Source organism: Vitis riparia, chromosome 12 (genome assembly GCF_004353265.1).
Source record: "Vitis riparia cultivar Riparia Gloire de Montpellier isolate 1030 chromosome 12, EGFV_Vit.rip_1.0, whole genome shotgun sequence".
Taxonomy (NCBI): domain Eukaryota; kingdom Viridiplantae; phylum Streptophyta; class Magnoliopsida; order Vitales; family Vitaceae; genus Vitis; species Vitis riparia.
Window position 1 is genome coordinate 11637774 of NC_048442.1, and position 27997 is coordinate 11665770.

Genomic DNA, 27997 nt, shown 5'->3' on the forward strand with positions numbered 1-27997 from the left:
GGTGGAGGGATTAGAAATGGAAAGATTCCATTCAGATTTGAAAATATGTGGTTAAAGGCACACGAGTTCAAAGACCTCATGAGGAAGTGGTGGGAGGGTTATAGGGTTCAGGGGACCCACAACCATATTTTGGTGGTTAAGCACAAAAGTTTAAAGTAGGATCTTGAAGTGTAGAATAGGGAGGTTTTTGGGAATGTGTCTATAAAAAACTTGAGGCTCTAGCGCAGTTAGGACAATGGGATGCAATGGAAGAGTTAGAACCCTCACAGTGGAGGAATTAGAGGTTAAAAAGAGGGTGGTAGATGAGTTTAAAAATTGGGTAGTGTTGGAGGAAATATTCTAGAGGTAGAAATCAAGAGAGTTGTGGCTAAAAGGGGATAAAAATACTAGAATTGTTCAAAAAATGGCTAATGCTTGTAAGAGGAGGAATTTTCTAGAAAAGTTAAGGATATATGGTGCTTTACTATAGGGGGAAACAATATTAAAGAGGGGGTGGCAGGTGCTTTTCAACTGTTGCTTTCAGAGACGGGGGATTGGAGGCTGAGTATAGAGGGACTGGTTTTTTCAACATTGTCTAGTTTGTGTGGAGATAAAGCCTTGGGTCCGACCGTCCGAATGGTTTTACTTTGACCTTTTGGCAAAACTGTTGGGATGTGGTTAAAAGTGAGGTCATGGGCTTCTTTGGTGACTTCTATGAGATGGGATGCTTTGAGAGAAGTTTAAATGCTACTTTTATAGTCTCGGTGCCTAAGAAAGGGGGAGCTAAAGAGTTATTTCAGGCCTATTACCTTGGTTGGGGGTTTGTACAAATTGCTGACCAAAGTTCTAACTAACAGACTCAAAAAGGTGGTGGGCACTTTGGTCTCGGATTTTTAGCATGCTTTTGTTGGGGGGAGACAAATCTTAGATGCAGTTTGATAGGTAATGAGGCCATTGATTCTAGACTTAAAAGATAATTTGAGTGGATTATTATGCAAATCGGATATAGAAAAGGTGAATGACCATGTAAATTGGAATTGTGTAATTGCAATGATGGATAAAATGGGTTTTGGCTCCAAGTGGTTGGGTTGGATTAGATGGTGTATCTCTATAGTCCGCTTCTCTGTATTGGTCAATGGCACTCCTAGTTTCTTCAGCGGTTCTAGAGGATTGAGACAAAGAGACCCTTTGTCTCCTTATCTGATTATTTTAGTGATGGAGATCCTATCTTGTTTGATCTCTAGGGCAAAGGAGGGTGGCCTTTTTTAGGGGTTTTGGGTTAAGGAAAGGCATGATGTGGGTGTAGAGGTCTCCCATTTATTCTTTGCAAATGATACTCTCATTTTTTGTGATGCAAGCAAGAAAAATCTAGAGTACTTGTAATGATCACGTTTTTAGGCCACGTTAGAAATTCTAATTTGAAAAGTCTTCTTTTGGGTGGTGGTTGAAAAGTCAAAAAGAAAAGTGATTGGAGAACACGTGTTAATTTTGGATTGACGAAATTCGAATTATTTTGTTGGTCAATTAGGCAAGTTGAAAATTTTGTGTCACATCAGCCTTATGGTAGAAAATTTCTTAGGATTTTAGAAATTGAAAATTTCTGGAAATGAAAAATAAAACGAAAATGAAAGTGAATTAATTAAAATTAATTAAGTAAAAATTAAATTAAATTGCTTAATAATAAAATTGAAAAAAATAAATTTTTGGGTTGGTGTTTAATAAATTAATTTGTGTTATAAAAAAATTTAAAAATTAAAAATAAAATAAAAATGAAATGAATTGGAAATGAAACAAAGCAAATGGAATAAAAAGAAAAATAAAATAATTCAAAGGGGCTTTTAAGTGTTGGGTCGTGGTTGTGGCTGGGTTAAAAGCCAAGGAAGTGGCCTTTATAAAAATAAAGAAAAGAAAGGAAAAAGAGAAAAGGGGAGAAGTGGCAAAAGTTTTCTACTGGATCTTTGGTCGGCCGTTTGGACGACCAAACAATGTGTGTTTCACCTGAAAATTTGAGAGGTGTTCTACTCGACGAGAAGAATGATTCTACAGTAGCCGATCTTGATTTTAACGGTCTGATTCGTAGATTTGTGGTAAAGAAACCTAACCCTAAAACTTTAATTAAATGCATTTTTCCTTGGAAAAAAATTGTAGATCTTGTCATTATGAGTTAAATAGGTAATGTTTGTGTTGTAGGAATTTTATTAGATGGTTGGGAATTTTTTGGAATTTTTGTGATTTCGGAAAATTTTGTTTGGTTCATAAATGGTTGCTTTTGGGTTGTTAAAATTATTGGAATGGTTGGAAAATTATAAAATTGTGGTATAAATTATAATTTATTAATATGTGAATTTTTGAGAAATTGTTGGAATATTTTTTGTGATTTTATTGTGGAAAAATAATCATGTTTGATTATTGAAAATTATTGGCATGGTTGGAAAATTATAAAATTGTGGTATAGGTTATAATTTATTGATATGTGAATTTTTGAGAAATTGTTGGAATATTTTTGGTGATTTTATTGTGGGAAAATAATTATATTGGATTATTGGGATTGTTGGAATTGTTGGGAAATTTTAGAATTGTAGCATGATTGTAATTCCAATGATATTGATGATACATATGAATGAGAGTAATTAACCTCATGGCATTCATTTACATCATGGTTGTGTGAAGAAAGGATAAAAATTGTGAAAAGTGTATGAAATGGAAAAAGAAAAAAAAAAAATGAAATAATGATGAAAAGTAAAGTCTCATGTGAGGTGAATTAAGAAGGGAGAGAGATCTCTAGGGTGAAAGACCCAAAAGTTTACCCCGGGAAGACTCTGAATGGGGAGTGTATTTGGGTGCGGATGTGTATCCTTCAGTGAAAACCCGAGAACCACAATGCATTGTATGACTATGTGTCACATGTTCATATGCATTTCATTTAATTGTTGAAAAATGGTGAAATTGTGTATAATTATAGAGATTCAAATAGTGGTTTGATCAATGTTGATGAATGTTTCGTTTGTGCTCATTGAAACTTAGTAATTCCCATTAACCCCTTGGGTGTTAGGCACCCTACTGAGCAATGTGGAATGCTCACCCTTCCTTTTTATATCTTTTTAGATGCAAATATCACTCCTAAGGATCCACAGGTGGGGCAGGGAGGACTTCAGGATGCCCCTGGAGCGGCCTAGTGGAGGGTGTTGTGTCTATTGTGTTTGTGGTACTGGAACTTGTTTTGAGCAAACTGTGGACCATGCGCTGTAATGAGACTCTATTTTGATTAAACTGTTCAACTGTGAACTTTTATTTTTGGACTGTAATGATAATTATTATATCTTGTTGCTTTTGAGTATTGATTAGTATGTTGTTAATTGGTGGGAACTCTAGTGTGGTTTATACATGGAGGAAAAAAAAAAAATTTCAGAGTGTTTTGGTTGACTACCAGCGTGGAGTAGGAGAAACCCTTAGGGTCAAACCTTTGACCTGAGGTCATGGGCCAAATTTTGGGTTGCCCGGAATTTGGGTCGTGACAGTATTTGAGTTAGGTCTTTATATGGTCTGAGGCTTGCTTAGGTCTTCAGATAAATCTGGAGAAAAGTAAGCTGATTCCTGTTGGGAATATCCAAAATGTGGAGGAGTTTGTCGAGGTTTTAGGTTGTAAGGTGGGCTCTCTTCCAACCACTTACTTAAGCCTCCCCTTAGGTGCTCCTTACAAGTCCAATAGGGTTTGGGAAGGGGTGGAGGAACGGTTCCAAAAAATGCTTGCTTTGTGAAAAAGACAATATCTTTTGAAAGGTGGAAGACAAATGTTGATTAAGAGCACATTATCTAGCTTGCCCATTTACTTTATGTCCCTCTTTGATATTCCCAAAAGAGTGGCGGCCAAATTGAAAAAAATCCAAAGAGACTTCCTATGAGGAGGAGGGGATTTGGTGAAAAAGCCCCATTTGGTTAAGTGGTCGATTGTTTGTACGGAGAAAGAAAAAGGGGGTTGGGTTTTAGAAGTCTATCTCTTTTCAATAAGGCCTTGTTGGGGAAATGGTCTTGGAGATTTGTGAAGGAAAGGGATCCTCTTTGGAAATGGTTAATTATTAGTAAGTATGGGCTTCAGGAAGGGGCGTGGTGCACAAAGGAGGTGAGAGGGAGGTTTGGTATAGGAGTTTGGAAGGCAATCAAAAATAGTTGGAAGGCATTCAAAGTTAAAACAAGGCTTCAAGTTGGGTCAGGGACTCAAGTGAAGGTCTGTGATGATAGGTGGTGTGGGGAAATATTGTTGAGGGATGCATTCTTGGGCCCTTATTCTATCGCTTCTTCTAAGGATGCTTGGGTAGTAGATGTTTGGAACGGTGGTAGTTGGGGTCCAAGGTTTATTAGACAATTCAATGATTGGGAGATGGAGGATGTTGATTCTTTTTTTGGGAGGTTGCATAACCACTTCATTGCTTCGAGTACCATTGATGACATGGTCTGGTTGGGGACCAAGAATGGAGTCTTTTCAGTTCAGTCTTATTACTTCACTTTGGCAAGTAAGAGAGCAGAATCTTTCCTGCATAGTATAGTGTGGAACTCTTAAGCCCCTGTAAGAGTTAACCTTTTTGCTTGGGAGGCAACTTGGGTTAAGATATTGACACAGGACCAACTTAGAAGGAGGGGATGGAGGATGCCTAACAGATGCTACATCTATAAGGCTACAGAGGAAATGGGAGATCATATTTTATTGCCTTGCCTGAAAGCAAGCTTATTATGGCAACTAGTCTTTTCTCTATTTCATGAATAGTGGGTGATGCATTCTTCTATGCATAGTTGTGAAGGCGTGTTTCAAGCGCACTTAGGCGCAAGGCAGCGCAACGCAAACCTTCAATGCCTCGCCTTACTGGGGCAACACCTGTTGAAGAAGGCGTGGCTTAGGCGTGCAAGGCACTCACCTTCGGCTAGGCGCAAAGCCCCAAAAAGGTACGCTTTTTCTTCTCCCTTCTCCATTCTTCTTATTCTTCTTCCTCCACAAACCTTAAACAAGTTGCAGAGGCGAAGTAGAGAGCCCTAATCTGGGCCCTTATTTTGTTTTTTTTTTTTTTTTTAATTGGGTCAAAACGCAGTGTTTTGAGATGCAGCTTATTTTAAAGAAGAAAGGGCCAAAACAACATTGTTTTGGTCCCTTTCTCTTTAGAACATCTACAACCCAAAATGCTACAGTTTGCCCAACAAAATTTTTTTTAAAAAAAGGAAAGGGCCTAACCCAGAATGGGGTTTTGACCCAACAATTTTTTTATTTTTTTTTTAAAAAAGGTCCAACCCATATTAGGGCTTAAAAAAAAAAAGGGCCCAACCAGTTTTGACTCAACAAAAATTTGAAAAAAAAGGCCCAACCCAGATTAGGGCTCCCTATCTCATGCATGCAAAAGAAGAAGAAGAAGAGGAAGAAGCCACTAAGTAGAGTAAGAAGAGAAGAAGAAGAAGAAGAAGAAGCAACGTACCTTTCCAGAGATATAAAATTATATATGTAAACTAGGGTGCGTCTCATTTCACTAAAGCCCGCGCCTTAAGCTTCAGAAGGACTTTGTGCATTTAGCCTTTTAAAACTATGCTTCTATGCGAGGGGTGCTCTTAAGTTGGAAGAGTTGCTCGGTAGGCAAAAAAAGGAAAAACGCTTGGAAAATTGCCCCACTTTGCATTCTTTGGTCTATTTGGAAGGAAAGAAATAAGAGAGCCTTTGAGGATAGGGAAAGCTCAAATCAAACAATCAAAAGTTCTTTTTGTATATCTTTTGGGATTGGGATAAGAGTGTACATGGGGAATAGTATTACTTTTTGATATATTTTGTGGATTGGTTAAGTTCCCTGTAGGGTGCAGTCGTTCTTTGTGCTTTCTCGCCCCTATTGGTTTTTGTATTTATATACATCGTGTATACTTTTTAATACAATACTCCTTTACTTATCCCAAAAAAAGACACTTCACCCCCAACCCCCCTTTTCTTTTGTCCAAACAAATAGTCCCCCACCTTACAAGATGAGTTTTCCTCTCAAGAGCCCCACCTTTCCACAAGAAATCCCTCTGAATTTGCTCTAACCTCAATCTGACCGTCTTGGGTAATTAAAGTACAGACATGTAATAAATGGGCAAGTTAGCCAAAGTGCTCCATATCAAGGTAATCCTCCCTCCTTTGGCGATGTACTATCTCTTCCATATTGCCAATATCTTTTAAAACCTCTCCTCCACACCATCCCAAGCAACCATAGACTTAAAAGGCACACCCAACGACAATCCCAAGTAAGAGGAAGGCAGACTCCCAACCTTACAACCAAGTTTTACAGTCAAATCCTCCACATTTTCCACACATCCCACTAAGATACTCGCTTTTATCCAAATTAATTCTCAACCCCAAAATGGCCTCAAACCACATGAGGGTCCAACATAAATACGTCATTGGATCCTGAGAAGCCTCACAGAATACAAGTGTATCCTCCATGAACAATAAATGAGACACCTAAGCCCCTTCACCACCTCTACCCCTGACCTTACAAGCTGTTAAAAAGCCCCCATTCATAGCTCTCTTTAGTAGGCAACTAAGTGTCTCCAAAACAATCACAAACAAGTATGGTGAGAGAGAATCTCCTTGCTTTAAACCCCTAGAACTTTGGAAAAAGTCTAAGGAAGTCCCATTAACCAAAACGGAGAACTTGGCTGTGGATATACACCACTACATCCACCCTAGCCATTTCTCCCCAAAACCCATCATACTCAAAACTGAGAGCCAAAAGGTTCAATCCACATGATTATACGTCTTTTCTATATCAAGTTTGCACATCACCGCACACTCATTGCTCTTCAAAATCGAGTACATAGTTTTGTTAGCCACAAGAGCAGCATCCAGAATTTGTCTACCCTCCACAAAGGCATTTTAGGCCTTAGAAACCACCTTACCCACCACTAGCTTTAACCTATTCGCTAGCACTTTAGCCAGCCACTTATACAGCCCTCCCACCAAACTAATTGGGCCTGAAATCCCTTAAGCCTTCCACTCCCCCTTTTTTTTGGATCAAAACTAAAAAGGTTGCATTCAAACTTTTGACAAAACAGTTGTGGTCATAAAACTCCCTGAAAAATCCCATGACCTTCTCCTTCACAAACCCCCAAGAAAATTGTCAGAAAGCCATATAAAAACCATCAGGCTCTAGCGCTTTGTCCCCATTAAAACCCTTAAGAGCCTTAAAAACCTCATCAGTAAAAGGCCAGTCTTGTAAAGGAAAGGCCACTAATATCGGATCTCCAATTTCCTGTAGTAGACAACAGAACCTTAAACCCACTGACCGCTCCTTCTCTAATCTCATTCTCCTCTGTTAACCCCAGTACCGTTGATTTTAACTCGAGCCCTCGAATTCCTCTTCTTGTGAGCATTAGCCATCTTGTGGAAAAAAAACTACTGTTTCTATTCTCTTCCTTCAGAGCCACACTTCCCTTGATTTCTATCTCCAAGAAATTTCTTCTAGGAGAACCCATTTTTTAAAATCCTCCTTTGCTTCTCTCCTAGCTTCCATCTCATGAACAACAAGTGGTCGAGCTATCTCTTCTTTGTCCCAAAAGTCCACTTTTTGAAGCCAAAGCCTTATTGACTTCAACTTTTCCAAAAACATTCCTATTCCAGTCTCTCAATAAAAGCTTCAAGGCTTTAAACTTTGCAACCAAAACAAAACTAGCAGACCCACTAAAATTGGGACCTTCCCACCAGGCCTGCAGCTTATCCCTAAAGCCCTCCTCCTTCAACCACATATTTTCGAATCTAAAAGACATTAGGCCTCTCCTCAAACCTCCACCATCAAGCAGAATTGGACAATGGTTAGAGACCAATCTAGGGAGTACACATTGAACAGCCCTTGAAAAGTGACCTTCCCATCCTCGGAAACAAAAAACCAATCAAGCTTTGATTTAGACTGATCATTCAGGCCACCACTCCAAGTGAAGGGTCCTCCTTACAAAGGTAAGTCCTTTAACTCTAAATCTTCAATAATCTCGAAGATCCTCCTCATTGAAAAGGTTAATCTGCCTCCTCTACTGCACTCCATAGGGAACCTAACCACATTAAAATCGTTCGCCACACACCAAGGACCACCCCATGGCCCTCTAACAACTCTTAACTGACCCCAGAAACCTTCCCTCTCCTTCTTACGTGTAAGATCATAAACCCCTATAAAATTCCAATAGAAATCATCATCACAATTCTTAAACCGGCACGACAGTGAGAAAATCCCCACTTCACCTCCAACAAATGTAACACCCTGTTGTCCCAAAACACCAACACACCACCGGAGGCTCCCCTCGAGTTGACAACCCCCTAAACATCTTCCCACTCCAAGGCTCCAGACTATCCTCTTAGACATCTCCTGAATCTTAGTCTCTTGTAAGCAAACCAAGTCCACTTTCTGAGACTTAATCAACACCTTAATCACCTTTCTCTTATCACTATCATTGGCCCCTCTTATGTTCCACGATAAAATTCTCAACTGCATTTAGCAAGCTATAGTTCCTCCCTAGGCCTTTCTGCACCAAAAATTCTCAACTTCATTTAACAAGCTTTAGTTCCCCCACACACCTCTCTACACTGTAGTTCACCGAACACTCAAGTTTTTTCAATTCCCTTTCAAATCTTGAGGTCTTCTAGACTTTCCTTCTTTTTCCAGCCAACTTACCCTTCAGCTTTTTTCTCTCTTGCATCCTTTTCATAAGGGACAAAAACTCCCCCTCAAACCCCTTAGTAGGCATCCCCAACCAGCGGCAAAAAGACACAAGCTACTGTTCACCGATGAATCCAATGCACTTCCTTCTTCCTCATTCAACCCACCTTCCAAATCTCTCACCAGTAACCTTTTCCACCATCCGCCTCAACCCCCCCTTCCAACTCAGATAAACCTCCCCTCTCCCCCCCATCTGCCCATATCACCCTCAATGGGTCAACCCATCCTCATCAACCAACCCATCGAGCACCCCAAAACCCAGATTAGCAACCACCATCGCCTTATTCCCCCAAAAGAAAGAAGGAGAATCCCGACCCCCACAACTATGAAGAGAACGAGGCACAAGAGAGGAGTACCTAGAAGCTTCCTCCCACAGGGATTCATCCGCTACAGGCGCAACAATCGCCTCAACAGTCGACGCAACACTAAGAATCTCCTCATCGATGCTTCCCTCCAAGTTGACATCCATTCCTCCAGGAGCCCTAGGCTTTTTTAAATCTCCATCAACATTCCCCAAGACCAGGCCCCCTAGGCTCAACATAGAACAACTGGGGTGGCCCTCTTCCACAAAAGACACAAGCCCACCAACTCCTTTTTCCACCAATTTATGGTCCACTCTAAAACGCAACTGGGCCACAAGTCCATTCCTATCTAGGCCCCTGGTCTCCAAAAAACCAGCCCACACCTCTCCTTACCAACCCCGGCCCAATTGTCTTTAGGCCCACTCCCCTCCCCACTCAATCTCTCTCCAACAACTACAAAAGAGCTCCTTTCCTTAACAACTGCTTTCCCCCTCCCACCTTCTCTTGCAACTTCTCCTGCGCCCCTAGCAACACCCAAACCATGCAAGTCAGAGTCAACAACCACCTCCCTTTCTCTGACTTAACCACTGGAGCACGCTACTTCATCCCCAACAACCTGCAAAAGCCCCATGCACCTCCCCGCCCAAGTATCCTTATCAATCTAGTCTTGATGGAAGTGATGATAATTTTGATTTCAACAATGAATATGTTGATGATGATGCTTAAGGCTTCTCTAGAATGTTCAATCTCTTATTTTGTTTTTTATTTTGCTCTTCAGATGTTTGAAAAATTAGAATATGCATTTAGATAAGGTGAATATCTTTAAACAATATGATGTTTTTTATAATATGGGGTATAAAATTAAATACTTTGAATAATAATTACTATTTTGTTAATTTTATAAGACATTGTGAGTGATGAAAAATTAATAGTGTTGATTGTTGAAGACAACACTTATATTGGTTGAGCATCGAATAGGTAAATATATGTATATATTTTATCGCTTTACAATAGTTAGGCTATTGCCTTGTTTTTCGCCTTTCACCTTAGGCTAAAAGGAGTCTTATCACCTTGACATCACCTTTTGCTTTTGACAACACTGGTCTAGTCTCTATTCCCACCTCCTTTTAAAGCTACAAGTTTATCATACACCACTACAACTTTTTAAGGACAAAAATAAAGTGTCAGATGAGAATCATACTTCATCTAGAATGAGCTAAAGGTTTTCATTTGTAACATTTATGTTACAATTATTTTATCAACCACTAGTAGTTCTGTATTGTTATCAGGATAATTATATTATGCCACAAAGGCATCCTGATTACAAAAACAGAATACAGTAGAACAGGAATGCATAGCATTACTGAAACACAGGATGGAAATGCGATAATCATGCAAATGAGATTTTGGGGATACCTTTAAGAGACTATGAAGGGCAGCTCGCATTTCAGTCCTGACTTTATAAAAAATTTTAATGTTCTCATGGGTAGTGTTAATCGCGGCAAGAACACGATCAGAGACTTCAGGTCCTAACCTGGGTTTGACTGATTTAACCCACTCTTCATGATTTGTTTTGAATTCACATCTGAAAATCATTTATAGGCATATAGATGTTGGTCAGAGTGAAATCACAACCTCAATTAAACAGCAACATCACTATCCAAAGTATGAGCAAAAGAATAAATATGAAAATATGACAATGGAAATAATTATTCAAGACATTTATCAAGAGTAGAGAAGTTTCAAGCAACATAGAGAAACATACAGGTGCAACTTGAAAAAATCTGAAGGCCAAGTGAATTTGGTGAAACATACAGGTGGGTCATAAACCATTTATTTTTTTTGATAAGTAAACTTTTTGTCCCTATGGGACTTGAACCTGGAACCTCCCACAAAGCCTCCCCAACCCTTTACCACTTGAGCTAGACCTCAAGTGGATCATAAACCATTTATTCCTTGGTTGCCCCTTTCAGATCGACCTTATGGCAAAAGATCTTCTCCCTTGCATGCCCAACTTAGGAGCCATTAAGGAGTATTTCATCTATGCTTAAAATTGCTTTTAGGGGGTGTTTGGTACGTCGGAATAGGGAATGGAAATAATATTTTGTTTCCTTTCCTATTTCTTAGTGGAATGGAATGAATTTGATGATTCCATTTCTAGCATTTGGATGAACTTAGGAATGCAAGATTGAAATGATTATTTGTTTCCATTCCAATGTTTGATAATAATAGGAATGGAAATGAAAAAGAAATAAATTTACAATAATATCCTTACATATAATTTAAAATATTTTTTTATTTTTACTTTTATTTTAAAAAAAAAATAAAATTTGAGAGGTTTTTTGTTATTAAATAATAAGACTAAAAAATATATATATACTCAATAAATAAAAAATTAACCATAAAAAATCGTATAACCCTAATGCACAAATATTCAATTATTATTTTTATTAAAATTTTGAATAATTTTTAACCCGAAAACGCAGCAGATTTTCTGCGAGACGGCAGAATCAATAGCTTTAACTAGGAAAGGAAGACGCCGATAATAATAAACAAAGGGGAAAAAAAACCAAAAGTTTTGTTTTTGTTTGTTTTTTTCTTTTTATTTTTTTCCTAACCATTAAAAATTTTCAATATTGTAAACACGTGAAATCGAAAAATCTTTTTCCAACCATTTCAATTTTTCTCTCCAGTTTCCATTAATACAAGATAAAGAAACATCAAAGATTCCAAACATAAATTAATAAAAAAAAAAATTAATCGATTTATAGAGAAGAAGAAACACATATAAAGAAGTAGAAGAAGAAAGAGAAAATAAGGTAAACCTGATCGAAGATGTAGAAGGGAGTTTTCAGAACCTAGTTGCAGCAAACAATGACGAATCCTAGATCCAACAATCAAAATGAACATCCAAAACCCTATAAATTAGAAATTGATTTTTTTTTTTTTTAAATATCATGGAAGGTTTAATTGATTCAATTTGGAAGAATCACTTGTTGCAGAGAATTGGATGATGAGTGGGTCTCTAGCTTTGCAAAGAAGATAAGAAGTGGATGATGAATGGATCTCTACCTTTACAAAGAAGATAAACATCGGGTTTGAAGAACAAGATAAAAGGGTAAAATAGTAATTTAGGTTATTTTATATTATCAAATAGGTTTAATGAATCAGAATACCACCTACTTTTAATGAATGCAAATCCGACTCATAAGTTGGATTTGATTTCTACCGGAATAATTTTTTATTTCATTTCCGCCTTCTTAACATTTATCCAAACATAGGAATAAGGGAGAAAAGGAATGAGATGTCTATTCCCACTCCCTATTCCCGTGTACCAAACACCCCCTTAGAGTATTTCATCAAGAAAGACTATGGTTGAGGGCTTTTCTTGTTTTGTGATGCAATAGCAAAGAAGGAAAACAAGAAGTAGCAATCCACAAGTGAATTGCACACCAAAAAATAAATAAATAACCAGAAGCATATATTGACTCACTGAATCAATATTAATGGTCTCCCTACAAGAGACTATGTATATGTAATGCAAACCTCTAATCCAACAAGGATGCTATATGGATATAAATTGCAGACATAATTTACAAAATCTACAATGGCCTTATAATCCTAGCCAATCACACTACTAAAACATCACATGACTCTCACATCATGAATTTTTTAAAAAAAAAAAAAAAACAGAAAGAAAGAAAGAAAGAAAGAAAGGAAAACTAAGATGCTAATGAAATCTAAGCTGGTTTGGAAGCTTGCTTGGCCTTGTTAAGCCGTTTGAGTGCTCCTACATTAAATTGAATTGGGTTATTTGGTAGGGGGGAAAAAGTTTAAAGAGCATGGCCAAGGTGACACTTTCTGGGAAATGATTGTTTTTTGGCTTCCCTTTAGGCTTTGGCTTCAAAGTATTGTGAAGGAGTGCCCCTTGTATTTTAAAGGATTTGACAACAAACAGTAGGTGCCAAAAGGAACCAGATACACCTAGCATTTGTGGTATTCTTTTAAATCATGAACCAAGCATGCTAGATTTTAGGCATGGGAATGCTATCAAAAAAGAGGTTTTAGCTCTTCTTGAAGATGTAAGGATGTCTTATAGTAAGGACAGGAGAAGTTTTGTTTTCGTCAACTCTAATTGTATGGACAATAAAGCACTCTCCATTGAGGAGGGAATTTGCCACTTCATCTAAAGGAATTCCTTAAGAAAGGGCTTGAAAGCTTTTAATCAGAAAATTTCTTTCTAAGTTGGTTTAAAATAACCTATCAAAAAGAAAGTTGGTTTAACCCTGATGAATTTCTGGTTTTTCATTAAAATAAGATTTGTTGAGTTAAATGATGATGAATTTTAAATTTACCCTTTTTTTTTGGGTAAAAATGAATGTGTGAAAGGAGAATTCAGAAATTTATTTTAGGGTCATTTTTTTATTTTATTTTTTTTGTTATACAATACCTATACACCCACCGCCAAAACGAAAAAAAAAAAAGAACAATCAAACAAAAGGGGCTAAAACAACCTCAACAAGAGCCCACCAATCAACAAAACTAACCAAAGTCCGAAGATAATCATATAAACAACTTTGTCTCTAACCAAAGAGAATAAACAAAAGAACTTGTTAGTCTTTGAATTGAAAAAATGACATCAGTGAAGGCCATTCTATTCCTTGCCTTCCACACCGTTCAAAAGATGTATAAGAGAACTGCTCTCCAAATCTTCTGGCGCTTTTTGTTCACAAAAGAACCATGTCAACCTAGTAAAGTTTGCCTAACACAGGAAGCACCCAAGAAACCCCGAACATGGTAAAGAGAACTCTCATAAAACCCTTGTTTTAACACAGTGAATAAGGATGTGATCTATGATCTCTTCATTTTCATAGCACATATAACATCCATTTGCTAGAGCTCACCCTCTTTTTTGAACTAGATCCAAGGTTAAAGCTTTACCCTACATAGCCTCCCAAGCAAAAAAGCTAATTTTAAGTTGCACCCATGAGTTCCAAATGCTTCTTGAAGGGAAAGAAACAAAGCTGCCCAGCTCTAAGGCGTTGTGTAGAGATTTAACAGAAAACTTGCCACTATTTGTTTGAGTCCAAAGCAACATGTCTTCCACATCCCTACACACACACACTCTTCCCGTGCAATTGCACTAAAAAGCTCTCCACAACATCCATCTCCCAATCATTAAAATGTCTAGATAAGCATGGCCCCACCCCCTCTCCCCAAGGAGTCCCAAATATCCTCCACCCACGCCTCCTTTAAGTCAACTAAAGCAAACAAAGACGACAAGGACACACACGAAAGAGTTTTCCCACACCACTTATCCTTCCAAAATCTCACACTTCACCCATTACCCACTAAGAAAGAGATCATACTACTCACAAGATCTCAATCCTTCCTTACTGCTTCCCACAACCCAACACCACTTATCCTTCAGTTTTTATTTAAAAGTAAAGCTTTAGCAGGTGAATTTGGGAGGTTTTTCGGCTGAGATTATTGGCGAAAGATAAGCATTTCTTGAGGTTACCTTGGTCATAGGGATAATCTAAATGCTATATGAAAGTGCTTCCGATAAAAGATGTTATGTTATTCCTTTTTCATTCTGTTGTGAACTTTGCTATGTTCAAAATAGTGTAGATGTAAGCCAATCTTCAATTCAAAAATTGAATAAACTGGCAACTAGTTGTGCAAGGAATTCTTATGTTGTCCAATGAGAAATAAAAAAATTTGGCACCTTTTGAATGACAAATCTATTCTTCATGAATCTCTGGACACACACTGGCAGCTAAGATAGCATGTTCATAGAGTACACACTACACTTGTTTTGGATGTGTTTGCACATTATAATTGATGTCAAGTGTATACTTCTTAGGTTGTTTGGAATACCTCCTATTAACTCACAATGTAAATGGTTAAAATTAGTTTGTTCTCTATTAACTCATTGTGTAAATGGCAATATATGTTTTAGGAATACAGGTCCAACCATGCATAAAACAAGTGGACTAGCAATTCCCATTGCACAGGCTTGGACCCGGTTTTGTTTCTCTCAAAGAACCAGTTCTTGGGATTTTTTTTTGAAGCATTTAAGACACCAACTGATGTAGAATATCCTTAGGATGATTATCTACAATCAAATGAAACGAGTTAGGACTCTAACTCTTTTAGGATTTAAGAAGTGGATCAAACATTTAAGGTTATAGAGAAACAATGAAGGCTTATTATTGGAAGTTAAAAGGTATGCAAATAGATATTAAGGTTAATCATAATACTTTTATTTGACAACAATTAGCCTAATTTTTTATACTTTAGAAAACTGTAAAATATCAATAAAATCATGGGGGAAAAAAAAAGAAAAGGAACTTAACCTATAGAGTAAATTATTAGGATTCCTTATTATTTCATAAAACTCCTAAGTTTTCCAAATAATAGAATTAAACACAAAAGAGAGACTTCTTTAGAATTAGAAAGCTTGAAAATCTAGATTATTTTGGCATTTGAAGTGTAGATAAAAAGGAACCGGGTAAAATTCAGAGGAGCTTATTTAAGGTTTAAGGAAATGATATCCATGTACATTTTTATGTGGATTGAACCTTTTTGTATAGGCCTCCTTGCATCGTGGAGGTGTTCAATTATTTTTTGAGTAGGTTTTTGTAATTGAGGGGAGGACTCCTCATCCTTCTCATGTTATTTTTATCTATAATTAATGTGTCTCTTGTTTCTTATCCAAAAAAAAAAAAACAAAAATCTAGATACTAATGAAGGGCATAAGTTCATGAGGAAGTTACAGTTTGTTAAATCCAAACTAAAAGAATGGAATAAGAAGTCCTTTATGGTGTTAAAGGAGAGGAAGAAGAGTATCCTTACGGATATTGCTAGCATTAATGCTATTGAGCAAGGAGGAAATTTTTTTTTTTTGATAGGCATTGAGCAAGGAGGAAATATGTCTCCTGAGCTTTCAGTGAAGAGGGCTTTGAGAAAAGGGGAGTGGAAGGAATTATTGTTAAGGAAAGAGGTGCATTGGAGACAGAAAGCTAGGGTGATGTGGGTAAAAGAAGGGGATTGTAATTCAAAGTTTTTTCATAGGGTGGCTAATGACAGTCGAAATAGGATGCATATCAAGATCTTAGAGAATGGAGGAGCATTGTTGGATAACTATGATAGTATTTCAGAAGAGATTTTGCATTTTTTGAAAAAAAAAAAAACCTTTGTACAAGTCCCCTTGCAAAGTCTTGGAGGTTAGAAGGGTTAGACTGGTCACCCATCTCAGCAGGGAGTGCTTCATGGTTGAAACTCCCCTTAACTGAAGAAGAGATTTGTAAAGCCATTTTTCAGTTAGACAGGGACAAGGCGCCTAGGCCTAATGGTTTTACCATTGCTATGTTTCAAGAGTGTTGCAATGTGATCAAAGAGGATTTAGCCAAGGTATTCTCAGAATTCCTCATAAGCGAAGTAATTAATCAGAGTCCCAATGCCACCTTTATAGCTCTAGTGCCTAATAAGAATTAAACCAAAAATATTTCTGACTTTAAACCTATTAGCTTGACTACAAGTTCGTATAAGGTCATAGCTAAAGTCTTATCAGGGCTATTAAGAGGCGTCCTTCATGAAACCATCCATGCTACACAAGGTGCTTTTGTTCAAGGGAGGCAAATATTGGATCCAATGCTAATAGCCAATGAAATAGGAGATGAGAAATACGCTTAGGAGAGGAAGGGGTAGTTTTCAAAATTGATTTTAAAAAGACTTATGATCATGTGGATTGGGGTTTTCTAAACCATGTACTGGAAAGGAAGATATTTAGTCCTAGATAGAGGACTTGGATGAGAGGTTGTTTGTCTTCGATAACTTCTGCAATCCTAGTGAACAGAAAGGCCAAAGGTTGGGTCAAAGCTTCTAAAAGACCAAGACAAGAAGATCCACTATCCCCTTTTGTCTTTACCATTATAGCTGATGTGTTAAGTAGGATGATGTTAAGAGCAGATGAAAGTAGATTGTTGGATGGTTTCATTGTAGGGAGGGGTTAAATTAGAGTGTCCCATTTGCAATTTGAAGATGACACCATCTTCTTCTCTAGAGCCTGTTCAAAAGAATTGCAAACTCTTTCTCTTTTTTTTTATAGGTAAACACAAAAAAATATATATATTAAAGAGAAGAAAGGGTGCCAAAAGGCCAACCCAAAGCATATAGGGAGTATACAAGAGGCACCTATGGGTAACAACAAAAAAGATGATGGGAAACAAAAATGCACACCAGCCCTCATCTAGAACCAACCAATCAAAAAAGTTGATTAAAGGTAAAGGTCCTTCATCTATAATGGACTTAGTCCAAGACCAAAAATTACATACAAACGAACGTTTCAACCTATGAACCGAAAACTCCTCATTCTCAAAAGCAATTATGTTCCTTTCCTTCCAAACCAACCAAAAGAAACATAAGGGAGCTACCTTCCAAGCCTTTTTACGCTTCTTCCTCACAATGGAACCATGCCAACCGAGAAAGGCATCTTTAACTGAGGATGGAAGTACCCACAACACTCCAAAAAAGGCAAATAATAACTCCCACAACACCTTTGCCTTGGTACAATGGATTAGAATATAGTTAATAGATTCCTCTTCATCACAACAAAGGAAGCATCTATTAGCAAAGTGCCACCCCCTCCTTTTTAGACGATCCAAGGTTAGCACCTTACCCCAAGAAGCTTCCCTAGCAAAAAAAGAAAAAAAAAAAAAAAACTACTTTTGAGGGAACACAAGAGCTCCAAATGATGCTCTTTGGAAACGAAACTGTACTTCCAAGTTCAAGAGCACCATAAAAGGACTTAATAGAAAATTTTCCATCCTTAGTCTCTTTCCAAAGCACCCTATCCTCCACATTAGTAACCATCCTCTTTCCTTGAATTGCCAAAAGGAACCTCTCTACCTCCTCCACCTCCCAATCATTAAAAGGCCTAGAGAACCTAGCCTCTTTTGAAACCGCAACAGCATACAAGGGAAAGAATCACATAGAGCAACATTCCCTATCAAAAAAGAATCACATAGAGCAACATTCCCGCACCAAATGTCTTTCCAAAATCTCACTCTTTTGCCATTCTCCACAGAGAATACGGTTTTATTATGCCAAAAAGACCCTTCCTTTTTTATTTCCTTCCAAACCCACACCAAACCCCTTTGCAAACTCTGCTACAAACTCTTAAGATTATTTTGTTAGTGTTTGGGTAGATATTTGAACTTAAGGTTAATCTTGACAAGAGTACCCTCTCAGTCATCAACATTAATCAGGTTCAACTCACTAGGTTGGCATTGTTGCTTGATTGCAAGGCTTCCAACTTGCCTCTTCCCTATCTAGGTCTCCCATTTGGGAGGAATCCAAAGGCATATATTTTTTGGCATCTGATGGTTGAGAGAATTTCACGAAGATTAAATGGGTGGAAAAAAGTCTACTTGTCATTAGGTGGAAGGATAACTGTGATCCAATCATGTCTTTCCCATAATCCTAGTTATTTCCTCTCCCTATTCAAGATCCCATTTTCAGTGGCCGGAAAAATTGAGAAATTAGAAAGGGATTTTCTTTGGTCAAGGACTAAGGAGAGCAAGAGAGACCATCTTATTAGTTATGATTTAATGTTAAGTCTAAGGTAGGAGGAGGTCAGGGGTTTGGGTAGGTCTTCCTAAGGAATCATGCTCTATTAGGGAAATGGCTATGGAGCTTTCCTAAGGAAAGTTTTGTTCTATAACATCAGGTTATTCTAAGCATTTATGAAACACATACTAATAGGAGGGATGCCAACACTTTTTTTTTTTAAGTGTAAATGAATTAGAATGAAAAGACGTATACACAATGTATACAAAGGAACCAAAAAACCCAAAAGTAGTACAGGAATACAAAAACCATCAGTCACGTCCTACAAAGAGTCTATCCAGTCCGCAAACTCTAACAATGATAACGATTCGTTCCCAATATACGTTCTTACCCACTCCCATAAACGATTCAAGAAAGAACTCTTAATTGTTTGATCCACACTTTCACAGTTATCGAAAGTTCTCCTATTTCTCTCCCTCCATATGGTCCTCCGAAAAGGATGTCAACACTATAGTCAAGTCTGTCACAATGTTGCCCATGGAAGGCCATTGCACAAGTCTTTCAAGATTTTACCAAGTACACTCATTTGGTGGTGGGAGATGAGGCAAGAATCCGTTTTTGGGAAGACTTATGGTGGGGGGATCAACCTTTGGGTTCAACAATTAGTAGGTCTATTCAAAATTATCACAATTAAAAACCTTCCTATCTCATCAATTATTGGGTCTTTTTATCCTTTCTACTAAAACTTTAACTTCCGTCGTAACCTCTCTAATATTGAAATAGAAGATCTAAAAAGATTAATGCTCTCTCTTACTTGTTTGCATTTATCTCCATTCGCTCCAGATGCGAGTGTTTGGTATTTATATTCTTCAGGTTTATTTACAATAAAGTCTTTTTTTACAGCTTTGTTCAATCATTCTGACCCGATTCCTTTCCTCCCTATTAATTTTGTTCCAAAATCACAAGTCCCTCTTAAGGTTAAGTTCTTTGCTTGAATGGTGGCACACAAGAAGGTGAACACCAAAGACATAATACAACTAAGGAGATCCTACAAAGCCCCTAACCCTGATGTTTGTATGTTGTGTATGGAGCATGGAGAATCAGTAGATCATCTTTTTTTGCATTACCCTTTGATTATAGGATTGTGGCACAAATTATTTGGATTGGCTAAGCTAGACTAGGTTTCTCCTAGGAGTATTTGTGATATGATGACCATTGCATATAAGGGACTAGGAAACTCCAATAGAGGATTGCAAGTATGGCAAAATGCTTGTATTGTTTTGATTTAGGTTGTGTGGCGAGAAAGAAATGCCAGAATTTTTTAGGATACGACAAGGACTTTAGAGGCTCGTTAGGATGCCATTCATTTCCTTGCTTTTTGTTGGGCATCTTGCACAACAACTTTCAAGGGCATTCCCCTTAATGTGATTCAACTTGATTGGTTGTTAGCATGTAGGTCCAAAGGTGTGGGCTAGTAAGGAGAGATTGTTTTATGTACTTACCTTATAGTGTATAGGTTTATTTAGTATTTTGGAGGTTGTTTAGTTCTTTGCTTTTTGGAGGATTTCTCATCCTTCCTTTATACCTTTTAATCCTTGTTTAGTATATTACTTTGTTGTTTCTTATCCAAAAAAAAAAAAAAGTTCTCAATTGTTTTTAGAAACAAAATTCTCTTTGAGAACTCAAATATGAAACACAGTTTTCCCAATTTGTTTTTAATGAAGGTGTTAGGCATTTATGTACAATGCTAAAGTTTCCTAAATATTCTTCATTGTTTCAATTGTTGCTAAAATGACTCCACAAAACAGCTGAAAACATTTAAAATTTGTTCTTAAAAACAACCTGTTTTTAGAGGAAAAAAATTAAAAGAATTATTTTATGTCAAAGGTTTGTCAAACTTATTTTTTGAGTTAGCAAACTATTTTCTATTTTAAAAAACAATAAACTATTTTCAAGAACAGTTTCCAAACAGGACCATAGACACTTTTTTTAAGGGATTCCAACCCCCGCACCCCAACTAAAAAAAAAACAGAATTCAAATTCCAAATGAGACTCAAATAACCAAACTATTACTAATCATAACTCCAAATAATCTAAATTTGAAAAATTACACGAATATCCTTAACTTAGAACTTCTTTATCCTTTTCTTGAACTCAGCTTAAGAGCTCATCCCCACCACCAACGGAATACAAAGTCAAATATGGTTAAACCCCTAATCTTCTAACCAAGTAGTAATAGAACGGTGAGAAAAAGCTGAAATAAGGTTGTCAGGTTGGTTCAACAGAGATGTTCAACAATGGTAATGCAGTATATGCCTCTTCAACATAAAAGATAATCATCCTATTTGCTCCCAGATCAACTAATTTACAGGGTTAGTACAGTTGATTTTCGCATGTTTGATGGAAATGTAATCTCAGTTACATCTATGAATGTTTCTTGAGCCAAGCAATCTTCTTTTGTTTTGACAAGTAATGAAACATTACTAGATAAAAGAGACAACAGTAGAGGAATAGATATCCTTCAAAAAGCAAGACAATATAAAGCTGCCACCCTATGACTCAGAACAGACAAAGAGGCTAGTTCTCTAAAAATCTGAGGATCTAGCACTCATTTGTCTAACCAGCTGACCATTTGGTGATCCCATCTAAGTAGACACATAAAAGAAGATTCACAATCTCCAAGAAGAATATCAATCCTCCTCATCTATTAAGTGAGCTGCCATGGATAATTTTTGGAATTCCCTTCCATGAAGATTCCTAACATCTGGAAAAACAGCGAACAAAGGTCCATGGAGGCTGAACACAATCACAACTTTTTTTTTTGATAGGTAAGTAAAAATCTCATATAAAAAGAGGCGCCAAAAAAGCAACTCAAGGTATGAAATACCTATACACCCACCGCCAAAGCGGCCAAAAAAGAAGAAAAACACTCAACTGGCCCAACAAACAACCTTAGTTAGAACTCAACCAATCAATAAAACTAACAATAGTTAAAGGGCAATCAACTATAAACAACTTGGCCTCTGACCAAAGAGAAAGAACAAAAGAGTATTTAAGTCTCTGGATTGACAACACATTATCCTTGAAGGCCAATCTATTTCTCGCCTTCCAAACTGTTCAAAAAATGTAGAGAAGAGCTGCTCGCCACACCTTCTTGCGCTTTTTGCCCACAAAAGAACCATGGCAACTAAGGAGAGTCTCCCTAACTGATGAAGGCAGCACCCATGACACCACAACCAAATTAAAAAGTAAATCCCATAAAACCCTTGTTTTTGAACAATGTAGAAGAAGATGGTCTATGGTCTCCTCTTTCTCAAGGCACATAAAACATCTATTTGTCAGGGCTCATCCTCTTTTCTGAACAAGATCCAAGGTTAAGGTTTTACCCCACGTAGCCTCCCAAGCAAAAAAGCTAATCTTGGGCTGCACCCACACATTTCAAATGCAGCTAGAAGGAAACAAAGAAGGACAACCTGCTTCTAGAGCAAGGTAGAGGCACTGAACACAATCACAACTTAGGCAACCAGTAATAACAACAATCCAATTTCAAGATGTTTTGCCAGAGTGGAAATTTGTGTATCATCTAAGTCACTTTTTTAAACGTCCATCTGTTCATTTGTTAGGTTTTTCCTCCTTTTTTCCTTTACATAGCTTCAATTAATTTTTTTTCCTTTGCAAACAAATATCCCTATGTTTGTCTGCTAGTTTTCTTCAGGTCTAAATAACTAGAACTATCTCATGAAGCATTACAAATTGGAATTTCAAAACAAAAGGATAGCATAATATCTAACAAGGTGTCAGTTTTAAAGCACATGCCCATGCACACATATACATATTAAATTAGATTTTAATTAAATGTTTTCATATCAACCATTACAAAATGAATAAAATAACATCAAATCATTCTAAAAAACCTTTATCTATCAAAAAAAAAATATTCATTCTAAAATACCTTTGTAGAGAAATCATCACAGAAGAGAGTGCTTTCAAAGCAGATATTCCATTTTTCACATTTATTGACTGCTCATGGAATCCTTTTAGACTGGGTACATTTGATGCAATATATTGACCAAAATTGACATGCTTTGGAGGCTGGTCTGCACAATGAACAACAAAACAAATTTCAAGATAACCACCACATTTTCATGAGGTCGAAGCAAATCATAACTAAGATACCACAATTGTCAAGGAGCCAATGATGATGTTCATAATCAACCCATCACATAACACAACCAAAATGGAACCATGCCATGTAAGTATCATAAATCAGCAGCTTACACCCAGATAGATTTTCAGCTACTTTGTTAACAACATGTACTGTTTTCTGCTTCGGAACCTTAGAAAGCTGAAAGAGATCATCAGCAATCATAAGGTTCCTTACCCTTCTCGGTTCCACTGGGTTTATTTGAAGTAGAATGTGCCCAACACGGTGCAAAATAGAAGGATCACGGGCAAACCATCCTGAAAGATTACAAAAGTGATGCAACAAGTGAATAGTAAACAAGAAGATACAGTAATGAAATCCAAAACAAATAGAAAAGATGTGAGCAATCAAAAAATTCAGAAGACTAGTAAAAGGAAGCCAAGAGTTACAAATCTAAACCACCAAAGAAGCCAGTCTTTTGGAAATCATATAGAGTAGATGAATCAGTACATGGTAGTAATATAGCCCAGCCTTACCTGTTCAAGATCTGTGAGTGTTTGCACATGTAAGCGGTATTCACATGTGCATTAGTGAGGTGATAGTGATCATGTCACTTCCATACTTTTTTTTTTACAAGGGACAAATATTATTGAAAAGCAAGGAATATCGGAAAAGAATGAAATATCCCTCCTGGATAAGAAGAAAACCAAAACAAAGCCCAAATCCAAAATCAAGAAGGATGGTCATCCACTAAGTGTAGATATCCCCAAGAAAATCCTTCTAGGTCACATTCCTGAAGTAGATTCTCAAACACTTTCTACAAAGGTGATATAAGCTTTATTTGTTTGGTTTTGTGTGTGTGTGTATGTGTGTGTCATGTACTTGCTCCATTTCTCTAATATAGGCCAGCCTTACCCGTCCAAGATCTGAGTGTTTGGACATGTATGTGGTGTTCACATGTGCATTAGTGAGGTGATAGTGATCATGTCACTTCCATACTTTTTTTTTTTTTACAAGGGACAAATATTATTAAAAAACAAGGAATTGCGGAAAAGAATGAAATATCCCTCCTGGATAAGGTGAAGCTAGAGCAAGAAGAAGAAAACCAAAACAAAGCCCAAATCCAAAATCAAGAAGGATGGTCATCCACTAAGTGTAGATATCCCCAAGAAAATCCTTCTAGGTCATATTCCTCAAGTGGATTCTCAAACACTTCCTACAAAGGTGATATAAGCTTTATTTGTTTTGTTCTGTCTTTTGCTTTTCTTTGCATGTGCGTGTGTGTGTGTTTTTTTATTGGCATTTGTAGAATCATATACTCATGTACTTGCTCCATTTCTCTAAATGGAACCTATTTTTGTTTGACACTAGCTAAATCAAACAATCCTACCCCACAGTGGAGACGTGCCACGACTACACCAAGACACATGTAGGTTAACATGTGGAACTAGCACACTGGAAAAGCAGATAATAAATTCATAAAAGATGGGGAACTTGGCAGTCATATGTCTGTAATGCTTTCCGTAAGAGATTAAGAAAACAAAAAAAAAAAAACAAAATTTAAGGCTATTTACAGATAAGATATTACAGCACTATCATCATACCAACAGTGTCCAAACTTTGTGAACTTGGAAGAACTCCAATTGTAGATACAGCTCCATGAGATGGTCGGTATCCAAGTATTCCACAAAATGATGCAGGAACTCTCACACCACCAATTGTGTCAGTACCTACAAATTGATGAGAGCCCAAATTGATGAGAGGGAAAAATAAAATTGTATATTGTATATATACAAAATTGTATATTGTATATATATATACATTAATCAAGCAAAAGTCTTTTGAAGCCTTTATCCTCTTAAACAGAAGACACAGTAAAAGGAAACTGAAAAATACAAGGATATATTCAACTTGATCCCCAAAAGCAAACACAGTTCAGCGTTATCACATATGGTACAGAGAGAATAAATGAAAAACTCAATGAAGGTTCACAATTTTGGGCTTTCATCTGTTTATTTTTCGCTTATTTAGTTCTTTTGGAAAGGCACAGCTTTGTTTCCTTTGTAAATATCAAGGTTCGGCCTCTATCTAGCATTATAATAGATTTATTTATTTACTTATAAAGAAAAGTGGGCAAGATTTAATCACCTGAGATGGATCTAGCACAAGTTCACCCTTATTTGTTATTCTTAGCTGCAGGGTTTTTTTTCCCCTGATATGCTTTTCTTGGATGTAGTCCCGCACAAAATATCTTAAAAGCTAGTTTTTCACTTGATCAAATATCATCATCTGCTGTAATTAAGAAATGTGAGCTTTCATCTACATTTTGCCACTCCGATTTCATTATGTAAGATTATGTACTTTCATTTAATTTAAAGGTTCATAGTAGGTTGATTATAAATCTGACTAATTTTTGACAAGGAAATAGAACTGAAAGTCAACAGCCAGTCAGTAGTGACATTTGATAGGCAGCTCAATCTAGTTACAACAAAAAAATGTGCGTCGTGGACTTTGTGGGTTGTCTGCAATTAAAATGCCATACAAGGGAAGAAAGAGGGGAAAGAAGGTCGGAGATGTTCACAAGAGCAATTTGGTTTTTCCTTTTCATTGGAGAAAGATGGGAGAGGGACTGCAAAAGAGGCAATAAGTGTTCATGTGATCAAGATGATTAAGTATGAACCCTCTTAAAATATGAAAACTGAAGGTGGTGGTGTTTTCATGTTAGGGATGGGTACCATGTTGAGTCATGGAAATTTCAAGAAGGACTGGGATTTCATTAGTAATAGAATTTCTTTCTTTGTAGGGAATTGGAAGAAGGTCAAGTTTCGAAATGATAGGTGGTGTTTGATGAGCCCTTATGCATCTCTTTTCCAGCTTTGTTTAATTCAACCTCATCAAAAGAGCGAGAAGGTCCATTGGTTTTCCACGAAGATAGATTATTGGGAGATGGATGACATAAAGCATCTATTTTCTAGATTGTAGAGCAAGGTGGTGAATGTGACGAGGATAGGGCAGAGTGGATGGACTCAAGGAATGATTCTTTCTTTGTGAAGTCTCTTTATTTATTTTTTATTTTTTTGTTAGATTTGGGGAATGAGGATTATTTGGAATTTATGAGTTCCATCAAAAGTAAGCTTTTTGCATGAGAAGCTTGTTGGGGAAAGGTCTCAACTCTCGGTCAGCTTCAGAAAAGGGGGCAGATGTTAACTAATATATGCTTCTAGTTTGAAGTAGATGAAGAATCCATTGATCACATCCTGCATTTTACCATGACAAGGCCTTTGTGGCAGTTATTCTTCTCCTTGTTTAGTGTTTCTTAGGTTCTACAAATCATAGTCAAAGAGACCCTTTTAGGTTAGCATGACTCATTCATAGGAAGAAGACCAAAAAGGATTTGGAGAGTTGCTCCCTTATGCACTTTCTGGACAGTTAGAAATGTGGAATTATAGGTCTTTTGAGAATGAGGAATGGTCAATCAGTGCTCTAAAAGGTCATTTCCTTAGTAATCTTTTGTTGTGGGTAAAGATGTACATAGATGTAGGTCCTACATCTTTAATACATTTTGATGATTGGTTGGGTCTAGCTAAGGAAGGGTGCTTTTGTTCAACCTTTAGTGCTCATTGTGTGTGTCCTGTGTACCTTAGAGCTCTGTTTTTTGGGGCTTGTTTATATATATTATACAATCTTATCTATGCCTATTGAAAAAAATAAAGAACAAAAACACACCAAAAACTCAAGATAAACACAAATTTAACAAAGCAGACAGACCAAATTATTGCTATTCAAGAAATTACAAGAGTCAAACAAAAAACACATACCGATAGCAAAATCGACAAGTTGAGATGCAACAGCCACAGCTGACCCACTAGAAGATCCTCCGGGTATATGTGATGGCAAGACTGGATTTGCCGGGCTTCCAAAATCCATGTTCTCACCAGTTATTCTGGAAATAAAAATAAATAAATAAAATAAGAACATTCATTCACTGCAACAGTGACATCTCTCCATTGCACTGAACTAATAACCGTGTTTGCAATCAATAAATTGCAATTTCTGCAGACAAAGCACAAACTAACAATATTTTTGAAAAATTAAAAATCGTTTCATCTCAAAGAAAAATAAAATACCGTTTGATCTCAAAAACACAAGTAAAGTCGAAAGAAAAATAAACTACAAACCCGAAAGACAATTCGTCCAAGACAGTCTTGCCAACACAAGTAGCCCCATTCTTCAACAGGGCTGTCACCGCCACTGCAGTCTTCGTAGCCTCTTCGTGCGTTCTCTTCCAACTCGTGCTCCCAAACCCAGTCACATAGCCCTTCACATCAAATCTACCAACCAAAACAACAGCCAACAGCAACAAAACCCAAGTCATCAACGCTCAAATACAAACATGTAAAGCCTCAGAAGAGAGTCTTAATCGCAGAAAAGAGAAACGAACATGTCAGTGACCGCAAATTTAAAGCCAGAAAGCAAGAGCCGAGAGGCAGGAGGAGGCGGTTGGGGGAAGGGAAGAAGCTCGAAGCGCTCGACGAAAGCGCCCAAGCCTTCTCTCGTCAGCAACGTGGCTCTCCGCTTTCGCCTCCGGGTCTCAACGAGAATGACGATCCCGGCGACGCCGGCTGCAATTACGATCCAGGTCTTGGGGTTGGAGACGTCGATGTGCTTCTTCAGTTGATGCAATGCCTTGGACATGATCGATTAAAGAAGGGAATGAAAGATGACAAGACTAGGGTTTTAGGAGGGTTTTAGAGGGAGAAAAGCTCGTGCGGAGGACTATAGTGGAGAAATAAGGCTTTGCCTTCATGGGGGTTGCTTCGTGGCGTTGGGGCCGCGTGAAATCCACGCGCGAATCTTCGCTTCCTTGGATTTTATTGCTGCGTTGCTTCCTTGGTGATTTTGACTGTTAAAAACGTGTTTGGTCGCAGGGTTAGAATACCCCGGCTCAGGGTTTACTAATCTACTGCAGGAAAAAAAAGAGCGGTACCAAATTTCAATTCTTTGGCGCAAGATACTCCTTTCGTGATTCTTGCGATGAAAAATAAATAAATAAATCTTATCTACCTTGTCTAAGGCGGCGTTATAATTCTGAATTTATTTAAAATTTGAATAAAAATTAATACAAAATTTTCATTCATGTTTTGGAGTTTACACAGAAGTTAAAAGTTAAAGTTCTCCTCTAGATATATTTTTTGTTTTTTATTTTTAAAAATAAAAATTAATAATAATTTCTCTATTAAAAAAAAACTTATAATAGCAAATACAAGTTGAAAAAAGTCCTCATA

The 27997-nt window shown here is 37.2% G+C and overlaps 1 protein-coding gene across 1 annotated transcript in view; it reads right to left on the reverse strand.

Moving 5' to 3' along the window:
• LOC117926774 (outer envelope protein 64, mitochondrial) overlaps window positions 1–27509 on the reverse strand; it is a 43824-nt gene extending 16315 nt beyond the window's left edge. The window contains exons 1-7 of the mRNA XM_034846065.1: window positions 27154–27509; window positions 26891–27043; window positions 26531–26655; window positions 24317–24442; window positions 22847–23029; window positions 22521–22665; window positions 10412–10580 (exon numbers count right to left, since the gene is read on the reverse strand). Coding sequence (XP_034701956.1) covers window positions 10412–10580; window positions 22521–22665; window positions 22847–23029; window positions 24317–24442; window positions 26531–26655; window positions 26891–27043; window positions 27154–27407 — 1155 coding nt within the window. The 5' untranslated portion in view covers window positions 27408–27509. The remainder of the gene's footprint in view (window positions 1–10411; window positions 10581–22520; window positions 22666–22846; window positions 23030–24316; window positions 24443–26530; window positions 26656–26890; window positions 27044–27153) is intronic.
• Window positions 27510–27997: the final 488 nt, after the last annotated feature.